This window comes from Cricetulus griseus, assembly GCF_003668045.3.
Source record: "Cricetulus griseus strain 17A/GY chromosome 1 unlocalized genomic scaffold, alternate assembly CriGri-PICRH-1.0 chr1_0, whole genome shotgun sequence".
NCBI lineage: Eukaryota > Metazoa > Chordata > Mammalia > Rodentia > Cricetidae > Cricetulus > Cricetulus griseus.
Genome location: NW_023276806.1, coordinates 242,083,614 through 242,097,707, shown reverse-complemented (window position 1 = coordinate 242,097,707; position 14,094 = coordinate 242,083,614). Strand labels below are relative to the sequence as shown.

The following is a 14,094-nucleotide window of genomic DNA, read 5'->3' as shown; positions in this document are numbered from 1 at the left end:
CTGTAGCTCCAGCTCTAGGGAATCCAAAACCCTCTATGACCCTGAGCATACTCATACTTATGTGCACACACCCATACACAGACCCATGTACATATAATTGGAAAAAAAATGGGATGGGTGCTACAGAGGTCTCCCAAAGATGATAGGGCTCCTATGGTATGGTGATAAAGGGAGAAAGAGGTAGGAGGATGAATTGGAGGTCTAACTAAGGTTAGTTCATTCTGCAGGCTTTGGTGAAAGATGGACCAGTGGATAATGAAAAGAATACAGTGCAAGGTGACAATTTTCAGGTGTTTAGCACAAGCATCTATGTGGAGATTTTAATATAGTTCCTGAGTTAATATTACATAACTTGGGCCATCAAGAGTATGCAAAGTTATACGTGACATAGGAAGAGCTGTATAGTACCATTATAGCTCCTCTACCTCTGAAGATTTATTTGTTTTATGTGTAAGTGCTTGTCTACATGTATGTATGTATAACACGTGCATGCCTGGTGCCCATGGAGGCCAGGAGAGGCTATTGGATTCTCTGGAACTGGAGTTACAGATAGCTATGAGCTACCATGTGGGAGCCAGGCACTGAGCACAGGTCTCTCTAAGAGCAGGCCATGCACCTGCCTGTGAGTACATTCGTATGGACCCATGTGTGCTGTGCTGTGCTGTGCTGTGCTGTGCTGTGCTGTGCTATGCTGTGCTGTGCTGTGCTGTGCTGTGCCTGTGGTCTCAGTTCTCATTCTTCCATGTAGGTCTCAGGCATCCAGCTCAGCGCACCAGCAAGCAACTTATGCATGGAGCCATCCTGGTGGCCTGTGATAGCTTATAAAATTCGTTACCAAATATAAATCTCAGAAAGCCACACTGTTTAAACATATGCCCTATAAATGTAGCAAAGGGCAGCAACTAAGATACCGCATAACACCTAGGATCCGGGTATAAATAGCTTTCCCTCTTCTTCCCTGTGCATTGATTATTGAAATTTTTAATTTATTAATGCATTTGGTGGCAAGCTTTTTGCTTTTGCTGCTTTTTTATTGTGGGTTAAGAATGAAAAACATTAAGATCAAGACATTTTAAAAGCAGTATATAATTGAGGTTGACTTTGTTGGAAGCAGATGAATTTTCTAAGGAGATAATCTTTAAAAAAATGACATATAAGGAAAAGATGTGATTTAGCAAAGGGCCTCTATAAAAACATAATAGTGAAAACTGCCTGGCATAGAACTACTTTTTTTCAGTCATATACATAAATTAAGAGATTTGGTTTTGTCTAAGGCTTTTATCTAAGCTAACTCATGCCGAATACTGGGAACTAGGTATATGGCTTTCTGCTTACATTGCTATAAGCTCCTTAGGGCTTTGCAAATTCCAGGGGCACTGTGGATGGGGCATGGTATTTACTGCTGAAGGCATTTCTCTGAAATCTGATTTGGAGAGGTGGTGGAGAGGTTGCTTAGTTGGTAATGTGCTTGCCCCTAACCCATGTATAAAAGCAAAACACAGACTGTAAGAGCCAGAGGCAGGGAGGACAGGAGCCAAAGAGTGTCTTCTGAGTACATCAGGACGAATGCACTCATGAATTCATAGACACTGTATTTGCTTGCTCTAAGGCTGTACAAGATGAAGGCAGTGAACATTCTAACATGGTGGGAAGTGGTTCACGAGCCCTCACTGAGAAGCTGAGAAGCTGAGGAAAGTCTGTGAATTCCGTGGGAGGGAGAGTCAGTTTTCTTTATGGGCGTGCCCTCGTGTACACCCAGAAGTATATGGACAGAATAAATTGGAGTCCATGGGTTATTAAGTTAAAAAAAGAAAAGAGAGGACAGGAAGTTGAGAGTAGGGAGGTCAGGATGGATCTGGGAAGAGTTAAGGAATGAATTGTAGGTGAATATAATGAAAATACCTCAAGGGCTGGAAAGATGGCTCAGGGGCTGCTCTTCTAGAGGACCACATTCAATTCCCAGCGTCCACATGACAGCTCACAACCAACAGGCTGTAACTCTGATTCTGGGGGATCCAACGCTCTCTTCTGGCCTCTGATAACATCAGGCAAGGTCTTGGTGCAAAGACTTATATGTAGGCAAAACACCCGTATACATAAAAGAAATACTTGAATTAAATTTAAAAAGTACTATTGTATGAAATTCTCCAAATATATATATATATATATATATTATATGTATATATATATATATACATATATATATATATATATATATTAAAAACCAGACATGGCAATGTATACTTACAGTGCCAGTACTAGAAAGGTGGGGGCAGGTAGCTAGCTGGCTTAGTCTAATGGGTGAGCTGCAGATAGTCCCTGTTTCAAAGGCAGTGCTATTCATAAGTTACCCAGGAGGCTGACCTCTGGCCTGCACACACACACACACACACACACACACACACACACACACACACACACACACACACACACACACACACACACCTATTAGTAAGAATCAGTGTCTTAACTTTTGGCACTTATATGGCTTCAGTTTATATAAGTCCCAGAGATCCAAGAGACAGGGAGAGGAGGGGGACATGCAGTTGAATTGATTTTCCATATCCCTCCATTCCTTTTAAAGGTGGGAGCACAGAAACAATCCCATTCCCTCCCTTCTCTTGAAGTGCCCTCTTCGGTACCACAGATGGATGTTTCCCCATTGGGGAGAGACAGGGTACTCTTTGAGATAATTCAGCCCTGAGAGCAGCTTCTGTCTGAGCTCTTGTCAGGCCCCAGAGGAACATGCAGTGAAATGTCTATGGCTGTGATTATCCCACACCCCACATCCCAAGCCCACCCAGGGCTTCTGTTTGCAAAGGAGTCTTGTAAAATTACAGATTCCCATAGGCCTTCCTGGTAGTTTATGGCTCCAGCAGTACACTATGTCTGAAACAGAACCGAGCTTTCAAGAGATCTTGAGTCCACCATTATTTTTATTAATGTGAGATTCAGGGTTCAAGGGAAGGTGATGGATGGTGGCACAGCTGCCCAAAGTTTTGGTCCTAAGTCCTAGTGAAGTTTAGGACAGAATTCTTCTGCTGAGGGTCGTTCCTTCTTGGGCTCGCTTTTAGTTTATAACAGGGTCTCTGTGGCTCTGTCTCTCTGTGTGTATCTGATTCTCTCAATACTGGAGATGGAGGCTAGAATGACACACTTGCCACACAAGCACTTCATAGCCAAACTACACCTCTAGCCCTTTTCTACTTTTGATTTTGAGACAGGGTCTCACTACATTGCCTGGCCTGGCCTTGAACTCATTGTTATTCAGGCAGGCTGTGGACTTGTGATCTTGCCTCCGTCTCCTGAGTAGCTGATCACATGCCTGTATCACCAGGCCTAGCTAGTTAATTAGGGTTTCCTTCCTCACCATTTAACTGTTTGCATCTCCTTGTATCCTAGGTTGTTAGGTGATGCCCTGTTGCTCACACAGAGGGCACCAGACTGTAGCAGCTTGTGCTGCTTTTAAAATTACTTGAGGATGAGGGGACTGCAGATGGCAAGTAGGAGCTGAACTTAGATGACCTCTGTAATAACACTTTGACTAATCTCAGCAGTTTGTGTAATTTGCTTTTCACTGCGCTCCTACATGAGGGTTGGGACTTCTTGCAAAAAGCCAGGGCCTCCATGTCTGGCCCAGGCCCTGGGCAGATGTCTCTGTGCTCTTTGAAGAAAAGGTGCTAAGTAAGTCATTTTCAGAGTGTGGTCTTTGGCATCAGCCAACTATGGTAGCATTGCTACTGTTAGTGATGGGATTAAAAATACGTAAGGAGGGAGCTGGAGAGATGGCTCATCAGTTAAGGTTGCATGCGATTCTTCTAAAGGACCAAGTTCAGGTCACAGCACCCACATTGGGTGGCTCAAAACTGTCATAAATACAGCTCCAGTTGGATCTGATGCTCTCTTCTGGAACCTGCACTCAAGTACACACACACATACACACACACACACACAGACACACACACACACAGACACACATACACACACTAAACAAACAAATAAACGTAGTAAAAAAAAAAAAATAAGATCCCAGCTGGGTGGTAGTGGCACACACCTTTAATCCCAGCACTTGGGACACAGAGGCAGGTGGATCTCTGAGTTCGAGGCCACCTTGGTCTACAGAGGGAGTTCTAGGACAGCCAGACTCCACAGAGAAACCCTCTTTCAAACCAAACCAAACCAAACCAAACCAAACCAAACCAAACCACAGCAATAACAACAACCCAAACAGAAAGCACTCCGTCAAGGAACCTTGCTCAGCAGCATGGGCAACGTTGGATGCAATTCATGCAGCTGGGTGCAGGGCACCTTCATTTTTCCAGTGTTATCTTCAGGCTCAGGTGCCAAGCTGAAGTAGTGTATAGTTTGCCTGGGACTCCTTTTAGGGGTGTGGCTGAGGGCTGCAACAGTGGCAAATCCTGTTGCCTGCCTAATTGAGTGAGTGGCAGGAAGATAGACCTGCCTGTCTTGATGTTGGTATTTCTACAGTAGTCTCCTGTTGTAACTTCACTTCCTTCCTTGGTGTTTTAGGTGAGATGAGTGAGAGCCGAGCAAAGAGAGTTCGAATAAAAGAGGTCGATGGCTGGACCCTGAGGATGTTAATTGATTATGTTTACACCGCAGAGATTCAGGTCACAGAAGAAAATGTACAGGTAAGAGCAGGCGCTGCACACTGCTTAGCTCTTTAATGTGGGCAGTTTTTCTAATCCAAAACCACATTTCCACACAGCATACAGTTTGTGCCAACAGTAATAAGATGCATTGTTGAAATTTTATTTCTGAGGGACACTTGGAATGATTGCGTCTTTTTAAAGGTCTGATTTCAGTACCTTTTGTGTCTTTGCAGATCTGAGACACATCTTTTTCCTCTCTGGTTAATGCTCCTTCTTTTGTGACAACGCTGTCACATTCTTTATAACTCCTGCTTCATGCAGCCCACAGGTTTTCTTTATTCCTTTGAAAGATAAAGTCTTCAAAGGATGTTTTTGACTACCAACATTCATTAATTCTGTATTATTTGAGTATCCTCTTTAAGTAATTCTGGAATTTAGCCAGAATTTGATGCGGCATCTTATTTTCTGTGGAGAACAATTGTTTTTATGTACATTAATGTGTAAATGTTTTAAGTGGCATAGAAGGATGTTGCAGAAAGAGGGAAAGTTTCTTCTTTACAGGCCCTGTGCTGATTTGAATAAGAATGCCCCCCCACAGGCTCATATATGTGAGTGCTTAGTTTCCAGGGAATGGGACTGTTTGAAAGGATTAGAAGGATTAAGAGCTGTGACCTTGTTAGAGGAAGTATGTCACTGGGAGTGGACTTTGAGGTTTCAAAAGCTCAAGCCAGACTCAATGGCTCTCTGTTGGTCTGAGGATCAGGATGTAGGTCTCAGCTGCTGATCCTGCACCATGTCTGACCTCATGTCCTCCCCGTCATGCTGATAGTAGACTAAGCCTCTGAAACTGTTAGTGAGCCCCAGTTAAATGCTTTCTTTTGTAAGTTGCTGTGGTCATGGTGCCTCTTCACAGCTGTAGAACAGTGACCAGGAGAGGACCTTTTCTGTGAATACAGATCCATCTTCCCCTTCCTGAAAAGGCAAGCTGCTGTCCTCTGTGTGTGACAGGATCCTTTCAGCCATGCATTCTGTCAAGTACGTGAGCATAAGACAGGCGTGCACAGAATTTAAATCTTGAGTGTGTTTATTCTGTATTTGGCAACTTTGCTTTTTTTTTCTTCACTCAACAGAATGGCTTGTTCTTTTGTGTGCATGGTAATGGTGATGGGTGTGCATGATGCTCCCCTTTTACAGATCACTAAATATTTGTGAGCAGGAGCTCCACAAGCTGGACTGCTGAAAGTGGAATGGGTTGAGCAAAGAATACATGCATCTTTTAATTCTGGGTGACTAGGCCCTATCAACATTTAAATGTTTGTATTTATTTAGTCCTTTCAGTAGGGATACTGTTTTAAAGACAACAAAGAGAACTTAGAACCACCTGTTCTAAAGATTTATTTTTAATTTATATGTCTGTGTATGTGTGAGTGCATGAAACATGTGTATTTGAGTTCTTGTGATCCCTGGAGCTGGACTTGCAGGTGCTTGTCAGCTACTCTCCATGCATGTTGAGAACCAGACTTTGGTTTTCTGGAGGACTAAGCAAGCGCTCTTCACTGCTGAGCCATCTCTCCAACCCCTAGTACCAAAACTCTTAAGAAACAGTTTCTAAATTCTACTTGTACAAATACGGTGTAGGTTTCATGTTTTATGCCTCAGACTGACTGAAATGGTCTACTTCATGTTTGAATGGAGACTGAAGAACTGCTGTTGTGGCATGTCACATGCTGTCTGCTAACTATAAAATGTTAGCTGGAGGAAGCTAAGCCTCCTGGCAGTCCTTTTAATTATTCTCTTTCTAGACTTTCTACACTTTGCTTGGGCCTCTCACTTATGAGTAAAATGTTTGAAAAGCCACCATCTGTTTTGGAGTTGTTTCTAAGGGTGATTGGATCATATGCTTAATGAACATTACTTTTTAATTTATCTGTCGGGGGCATACATGCTATAGTATACATGTAGAGACCAGAGGACAACCTTGAGTGTCCTTTCTTGCCTTCCACCTTGTTAGAGGCAGGGCCTCTTTGTTGTTCAACACTATGTCAGGATATCTAGATAGCAAGCCTTCAGGGATTCTCCTGTCTCTGTCTCCAGTCTTGCTGTAGGAACTTAGATATTATGGATACATCCTGCTGTATCTGGTTTTATGTGGATTCTGGGGATTTGAACTCAAGTCTTTATGCTTGCATAGCAACCCTTTACCCACTACTCCATCTTCAAAACCTTGAATGAACATTTGTTTTAGCGTGGAGGAATGTGTTGGAATTATGTAGGAAATGAGAGTAGGTTGCAATACGTTATCTCTTTCTGGACTTTTCTGTACACTTAAACTATTTTTGGGTTCTGGAGACATTGTTTTCAATAAGAAAGTTCCTTGGCTTTATTTTGTTGTGCGTTTTATTTATTGATGTGCATGAGTGTCATTATGCTCTATATCTACGAAGCAAATGGATTCCAGGTTTCTTTGACACATAATGGCCACATGAAGGGGAATTGCTACAGATTTGCAGGCCTGAGGGTCTGAACAGTAAGTCTTATCTTTCCTGTAGTTTGTAGCAGTTTTTACAGTGGGAACATTGCCTGTTAGGAGTGAGAACACCTCTCAGGTTTCTTTTAATAACTGTCACACTCTAGTCTTAATATATTAGTCACAGCCTTTGAGAAAAGCTCCTTGCCGTGATGAACTGCTTTGGTGTATTGCTTAGCCCTTACAGAAGTACATTCTAGACAGAAAGACACTTAAGGATTTGCCCAACATCCTTAGCCATCAGAGAAATGCAAATCAAAACTCTGAGATACCATCTTACAACCTGTCAGAATGGCTAAGATCAAAAACACTGATGACAGCTTATGCTGGAGAGGATGCGGAGTAAGGGGAACACTCCTCCATTGCTGGTGGAAGTGCAAACTAGTATGGTTTGGAAATCAGTATGGCAGTTTCTGAGAAAATTGGGAATCGGTTTACCTCAAGACCCAGCCATACCACTCTTGGGCATATACCCAAAGGATGCACACTCAACCACAAGGACACTTGCTCAACTATGTTCATAGCAGCATTATTCATAATAGCCAGAACATGGAAACAACCTAGATGCCCCTCAGCTGAAAAATGGATAAAGAAAATGGGGTACATTTGCACAATGGAGTACTACTCAATGGTGAAAAACAATGACATCTTGAAATTTGCAGGCAAATGGATGGAACTAGAAAAACATCCTGAGTGAGGTAACCCAAACTGAAAAAGACAAACATGGTATGTACTGACTCATATATGGATTTTAGACATAAAGCAAAGGTGAAAGAGGAGAAGGAGGGGAGAGGGAGCAGAACATGAGGGAATGTGATGCTTGAATTGGGGAAGGACAGAGAGGGAGAGCAAGGAAAGAGATATTTTGATAGAGGGAGCCATTATAGGGTTATCGAGAAACCGGCACTAGGGAAATTCCCATGAATTCACAAGGATGATCCCAGCTAAGACTCTAAGCATTAGTGGAGAGGGTGCCTGAACTGGCCTTCCCCTGTAATCACATTGATGGCTACCTTAATTGTCATCAAAGAACCTTCATCTAGTAACTGATAGAAAAAGATGCAGAGATACATAGCTAAGCATTGGGCTGAGCTCCCAGAGTCCAGTTGAAGAGAGGGAGAAGGATTTATATTTGCAAAGGGGTCAAGATCATGATGGGGAACCCGTAGAAACATCTGACATGAGCTAATGAGAGATCACTGACTTTGGGTTGACAGCTAAGGAACCTGCATGGGACTGAATTTGGGTGACTGCTTAAGGGGTCCCTGGCAGTAAGACTACTATTTATCCCTTGTTCTTGAACTGGCTTTTTGGAGCCCATTCCATGAGGAGGGATAACTTGATCAGAGCTGAGGACCTTGATCCTACCTCAATGTGATGACAGAGTTTGTTGACTCCTCATGGGAGGCCTCACCCTCTCTGAGGAATAGATGAGGTGGGTGGGGCCAGGGGGTAGATGAAGGGAGCAGGAGGAGGAGAGGGAGGAGAAACTGGGATGGTATGTAAAATAAAAAAAAAAAAAGATTGTTTTAAAGAAAGAAAAATAAAGAAGTACATTCTAAGAGTTGCATTGGCATCCTTGTTCTGTTCTGTAGATGGGGAGGGTCTTTAGCTTAGGGGTACCCTGGTTTAGTAAAATCCTTATTTCGTAGTCCACTGAAAAGCCATGTTTTGAAAAGACCTTTAGACCTTTCTGTAAGGAGTATTTTACAGAAATACTCTAGAGTAAGGCTTTTATAGATGGATGCATATCACACTTCTCTTTTACTCGGTTTTGATTGTCTTTGTCTGTCTGTACTGTGTTTAAAATTTCCTGCCCAGTCCAGTCCATTTTAAAGAAAGGGGTAGCACAGTGGAGGTGTCTGGTCACCTCAGAAAGGTTTTGCTGAATGAAGTTTTAGTGGTTATCTGGTGACCCCAGGCTGCCCTGAGTACTATGTTTTTTTCTAGTGTGGACAATGTCGACAGAACATTGTAGAATGCAAATATGTGCTGTTGTTGCTTGATTTTTCTCTTAGACCTATAATCAAATCTTTCACAAGATGAACTCCTTTTTCTAGGCTTCTGATTTGGAAGTGAAGCTGAGTGACACTGTGACAAGTGTCTCTGGAAGCATGTGTCTCCTTGAGACTGTCAGTGCTTGGTGCCAGCTGTCTCCCAGTCAGCTGGTGTCAGAACAAGACCTTTATCCTGTTTCTCAGATCTTCTTGTTTGAGTTCCCTTCCCCACCAGTCTCTGTCTCCTTCTTGCACGAATTTAAAACACAGTGATAGCTATTTGAGGTGAAGGCTGTTAACGTTGAGTCAGAATGAGGGAATGAGTGATTTGAGGATTTCACTCCAAAGAAGGAAGAAGCTCTTCTGTATTATATAAGCAACAGGGCTATTTCAGGTTTCCTTGATTTTGATTTTTTTCCCCCGTGGTCTTACTGTTGGTTTTTTTGTTAGGTATTTTTAAACTTTTGAGTTTGGCTGTTTTGTTTCATATATTTCTAAGCTGGTGAATAATTTGAGGTAAAAGAATTTACAGTGACTTGGATTTTTAAAGGGAGGTAAAAGGAACACCTGTATTTCACCATGACCTTGCTCTAGTTTGACTTCTTTCTTTGTACAACTATGTTGTCTTTCGTGCATTCCTTATAACAGGCTGAGACGTGCTCCCACAGGTCTGAATTTGGAGATGGCTTCTTTAGCAGACTTTAATAAATGTTATAAATCTGGGGAATAAAGAAAACAAAGCTGCAGTCTGCTGTTAGGAGGGCTTTTAAAGATCTGGCAGTCATGGACACCTCTAAGCTATTCCCAAGGGGAGGTGTGAAAGAGTATGCATGAACTTTTGCATACTTTCAGAAGATCCATGTACATTTTCCCCTTTCTCACCACATTAAGACACCTTAGCAAGCCAAGCATTGTGGTGCATGCCTGCGATACTATTCCTGACATGTGGCTATGATAGTAGCTTAGTGGTTCTCAACCTTCCTAATGCTATGACCCTTTAACACAGTTCGTCATGTTGTGGTAACCCAACCATAAAATTATTTCATTGCTACTTCATAACTGCAACTTTGTTACTATTATGAATTGTAATGTAAATATCTGGTATATGGGATATCTGACATGTGATCCCCCATGTGGGTTGTGACCCACTTGGTGAGAATCTCTGCATGAAGGAGAAGTGAGAGGGTCATGAGTTCAAGGCTAGTCAAGGGATGCAGGTGACCCTGCAGGTATTGATGTAGGCTTGATGCATGAAGAGATGAGAATGAAACCTGGTTCAGGTTGACTTCATCAGCATATTTAAAACACAGTACAATCTGGGGAAAGGTTTCCAGGCGACAGCCATTCCCATTCCAGGAATACTAAACAGCTTAAGGTGTGACTACTTAGAAACTCCTTTCCAAAGTACTTGTGGCCATGAGGAGGGTTGGTTCTCTAGCTGAAAGGCTAATCTAATGTGGTTTCTGATGAAGATAGCACAGAGGCCAGCAGTACATAAAATGCAGTCATGAAATCTCCCCTGAAGATGGCTTTAGCTGGGAGCTAAAGATAAGGGTCTAGGGAGGGAGAGTCTGGGATAAATATTCTGGGAGATTTGGGTGAGGTCTGCCTCCACAGATAACAAAAGGGCCACCAGGTCCTTTAACAATACCTGCTCCCAGCCTTCTGGGCAGGAAAACAGGTGTTTTACCTCCTCCATTGAGGAGAGGCCCCTGTGTGCTTAACAGTGCTGGTTTCCCTTCTGGTCGGTGGTGCAAGAACCTTTGTAATGCCAACAGAGGGGAACATAGTAAGACCCTCCCTCAAAAAAGTTGACATAAAAGGTATAAATATATGATTATGTGTATGAATATTATTAAAGCAGAATTTTTAGTCAGCTGTATCTCCAACATGTTAGATGTATATGTTGTTTATCTCATTTGATGTTTCTGGTGTTAGTTTTATTTGTATGTGTACACATTCATGTGTTTGTGTCAGTGGTCAATATTGGTGTCTTTATTGCTCTTCATGGTGTGTGTGTGTGTGTGTGTGTGTGTGTGTGTGTGTGTGTGTGTTGCATATGTGTGGTATATGCATGCATGTGTATATGCTCACACAGGCCAGAGGCAGGGATTGAATGTCTTCCTTTATCACTTTCCTCCTTATTTTTTTGATGCATGGCCTCTCTCTGGACCTGGAATTTGTAGTTTTTGTTTAGGCTGGGATCTAGCAATCCTCTTCTTCACCCCTCTCAGTGCCAGAGTCATAGGAATATAGGGCTGTGTCTGGTTTATACATGGGTGTTGGGATCTGAACTCCAGTCTACATGCTTGCACACCAAGACCTCTTAGCTGCTGATAGAGTCTCTCATTGAACCTGGAGCTCACTACTTTGACTAGTGGCCAGCAAGCCCCAGAGATCATTTGCTCATTGCTTCTCCTGTGTTGGAATTACACATGTATGGTACCCTACCCCACACTTGGCTGGCTCGCCCTTTCTGTCCTATTTTTCCTTTTTTCCCCCTCCTTTCTTCTCTCCCTTCCTCCCTCTCTTCCTCCCTCCTATCTCTGGATCTTAGACATCAAATACAGGTCCTCATGTTTGTACAGCAAATACTGTACCTCTTGAGTCACCTCCCCAGTACTTATAAAGAGATTTTTATAAATTAAAAAATATTGACTGGGGATATATAGTTCTATTGTAGAGCACTTGCCTAGAGTGTGCAAGGCCCTGGGTTAGATCCCTGTGCAACCAAAGAGAAAAGAAAATATAAAGGCTTTTATAAGAGAAAAAAATTCCCTTATCTCAAAGTTACTTAAGGTAGGAGTTAGCGTTTCTGGAGACTCTAACACATTTCAGTGTTTTCATTATTTATTTCTTTGCTTAATTTGTAGTTTTGTTCCATACATTTTGACTTTTCAGCTTTGGGGTATGTTTTGGCTTGCTAAAAGTAGGTGTTTTTCACTTGATGTAAGCGTGAAAAACAAAGGTAATAACAAACAGTGCTGCTGTAAACAAGAGCTCTCTTACCTGTTGACTTTATGAACATTCATCTCTTGGCTCCATTTGTATTGGAGTGCTATCACTGGAGGGAATTTGATAGTTTTAAATGGATGAGTTTTAAGCAATTCATGAAAGTTTTATGTTGCGTCACCAGCAATTGTCTGGGACAAGAATATCTCATTTGTTTAGAAATGGAACAAATTAAAAATGAGCATTTTTTGAGAGCTTTGAAATCGGTTCTTGGTAATGAACATAAATGGCAGTGGGGATGCTTGTGCTGATGGAGGAGGTGGTATTGGTGATAATGGTGGTGGAGCAGGTGGTGGTGGGGATGGTGGAGGAGTGATATTGATAACGATGATGGTAGAGAAGGTGCTGTAGGTGATGATGTGAGGGATATTGATAATGGTGTTGAAAGAGGAGGTGGTGTTGGTGGTGATGGTGTTGGTAGAGAAGATTGCAGTGGTAGCGGTGGTGGTGATGGAGAAGATCGTGGTGGTAGTAGTGGTGGTGATGGAGAAAATTGGCGGTAGTGATGGTGGTGATGGAGGAGGTTATGGTGATGCTGGTGCTGGTGGTGATGCTGTGGCTGGTGGTGTTCCTGGTGGTAATAGTAGAAATGGAAGTGGTTGTTGAGGTGAGTATGGAGGTGGTGGTAATGGTGGAAATGGAAGAGGTGGAGGGGATGCATGTGGTGGTGTGTGATGATATCTCTCGGGCAAGGGTGCTGTCTGATACATGAAGAGCAATTGTTATGTGGATATGGCTTCAATCTGTAAAGAATTTGGCTGAGGGATAGGTGATGGGCGTGACCAAAGTCAAGTATGGTTGGGATTTTGGAGTGTCTCTTCCTACAAGGGGCTAGAGAGCAAGCCCAAGAGCTGGGACTTAACATGTGAGGTTTGGGGGCCCACATTGTGTTTTAGGAGATCACGCTCATGTATAGGACAGCTTGGCAGACCACACTGTAAATGCTGGCTTGGAATTTAATTGACTTGGCAATCTTGGACAGGATTGGTTTTGGAATAAGTAGGACTGAACTGGAAGATATGAGGTTGTAAGGATCTGAATGTGGACTGGGCAGGCTATCAGTTGGGTCAGGTTGGTAACTCTCACTGATTCCTGCACATGGCTCGTGCCTTTTCCTTTCTCGCCTCGGAGCCATTTGTGCTTGCTTGTTACATTTTTCCCACTGCCAATACTCATCTTGATGAATTCCACTTTCCAATCAAATTTGTTAAATACTTATGGGGTATTTGCTATGTGCCGGGCAGTGTTCTATCCATTGGCAGTTCAGTATCAAACAGGGAGACAAGGTCCCTGTCTGGAAAGCCTTTATGTTGTTGTAGAAGAGGGGGAGGGGCAAGGTAAACAATAAACACTCTAATAAACAGGGTAATTTTGAGTTATTACTGTGCTCTGAGAGGGACTCATTAGAACAGAAAGCTGAATGAAGAGAATAAGGAGTGACCTAGAGACGAAGGCAGAGAATGTCGCCAGCAGAAGGAGCATCAGGTACAGTGATGGGAGTAAGCTGGTCATACTTAAGGTCAAAAAGAAAAGGGTTTGCCCACTTTTTTGTTTTGTTTTAGTTGTATGTTTTTGGCTTTTGAATCAGAGTCTCTCTACATAGCCATTAGTTGTCCTAAAACTTACAGTGTAGATCAGGCTGGCCTCTACCTCCACGTGTTAGCATTAAAAGCATGCACTACCGTGCCCAACATAAGGTGATTATTGTGTGAGGAGAGTATATTATGGAAAGAGTGGAGAGAGATGACTGACACTGGAAAGGTAAATAGATCCAACGAGGTGGGAATTTACTTTAGTGAGGAGGTGGGTTTTTATTCTATATGTAGGACTTATTTCCTTCTTCCACTTGCTATTTGGAAGATAGATTGTATCTAGGTGTAGTGATAAAATTTTAGTTTTTAAAATTTTATTTATGTGTTTAGGTGCTTGCCTACATGTATATCTG

The 14,094-nt window shown here is 42.5% G+C and overlaps 1 protein-coding gene across 5 annotated transcripts in view; it reads left to right on the top strand.

The window, feature by feature from the left end:
- Positions 1-14,094, top strand: part of Klhl2 (kelch like family member 2) — a 110,121-nt gene that overhangs the window by 35,400 nt on the left and 60,627 nt on the right. For 4 of the 5 annotated variants that reach the window (XM_027394060.2, XM_027394057.2, XM_027394059.2 and 1 more), the window contains one exon: positions 4,531-4,652. The exons of the other annotated variant lie outside the window; for it this stretch is intronic. In XM_027394060.2, coding sequence (XP_027249861.1) covers positions 4,531-4,652 — 122 coding nt within the window. The remainder of the gene's footprint in view (positions 1-4,530; positions 4,653-14,094) is intronic. 5 annotated transcript variants of the gene reach the window in all.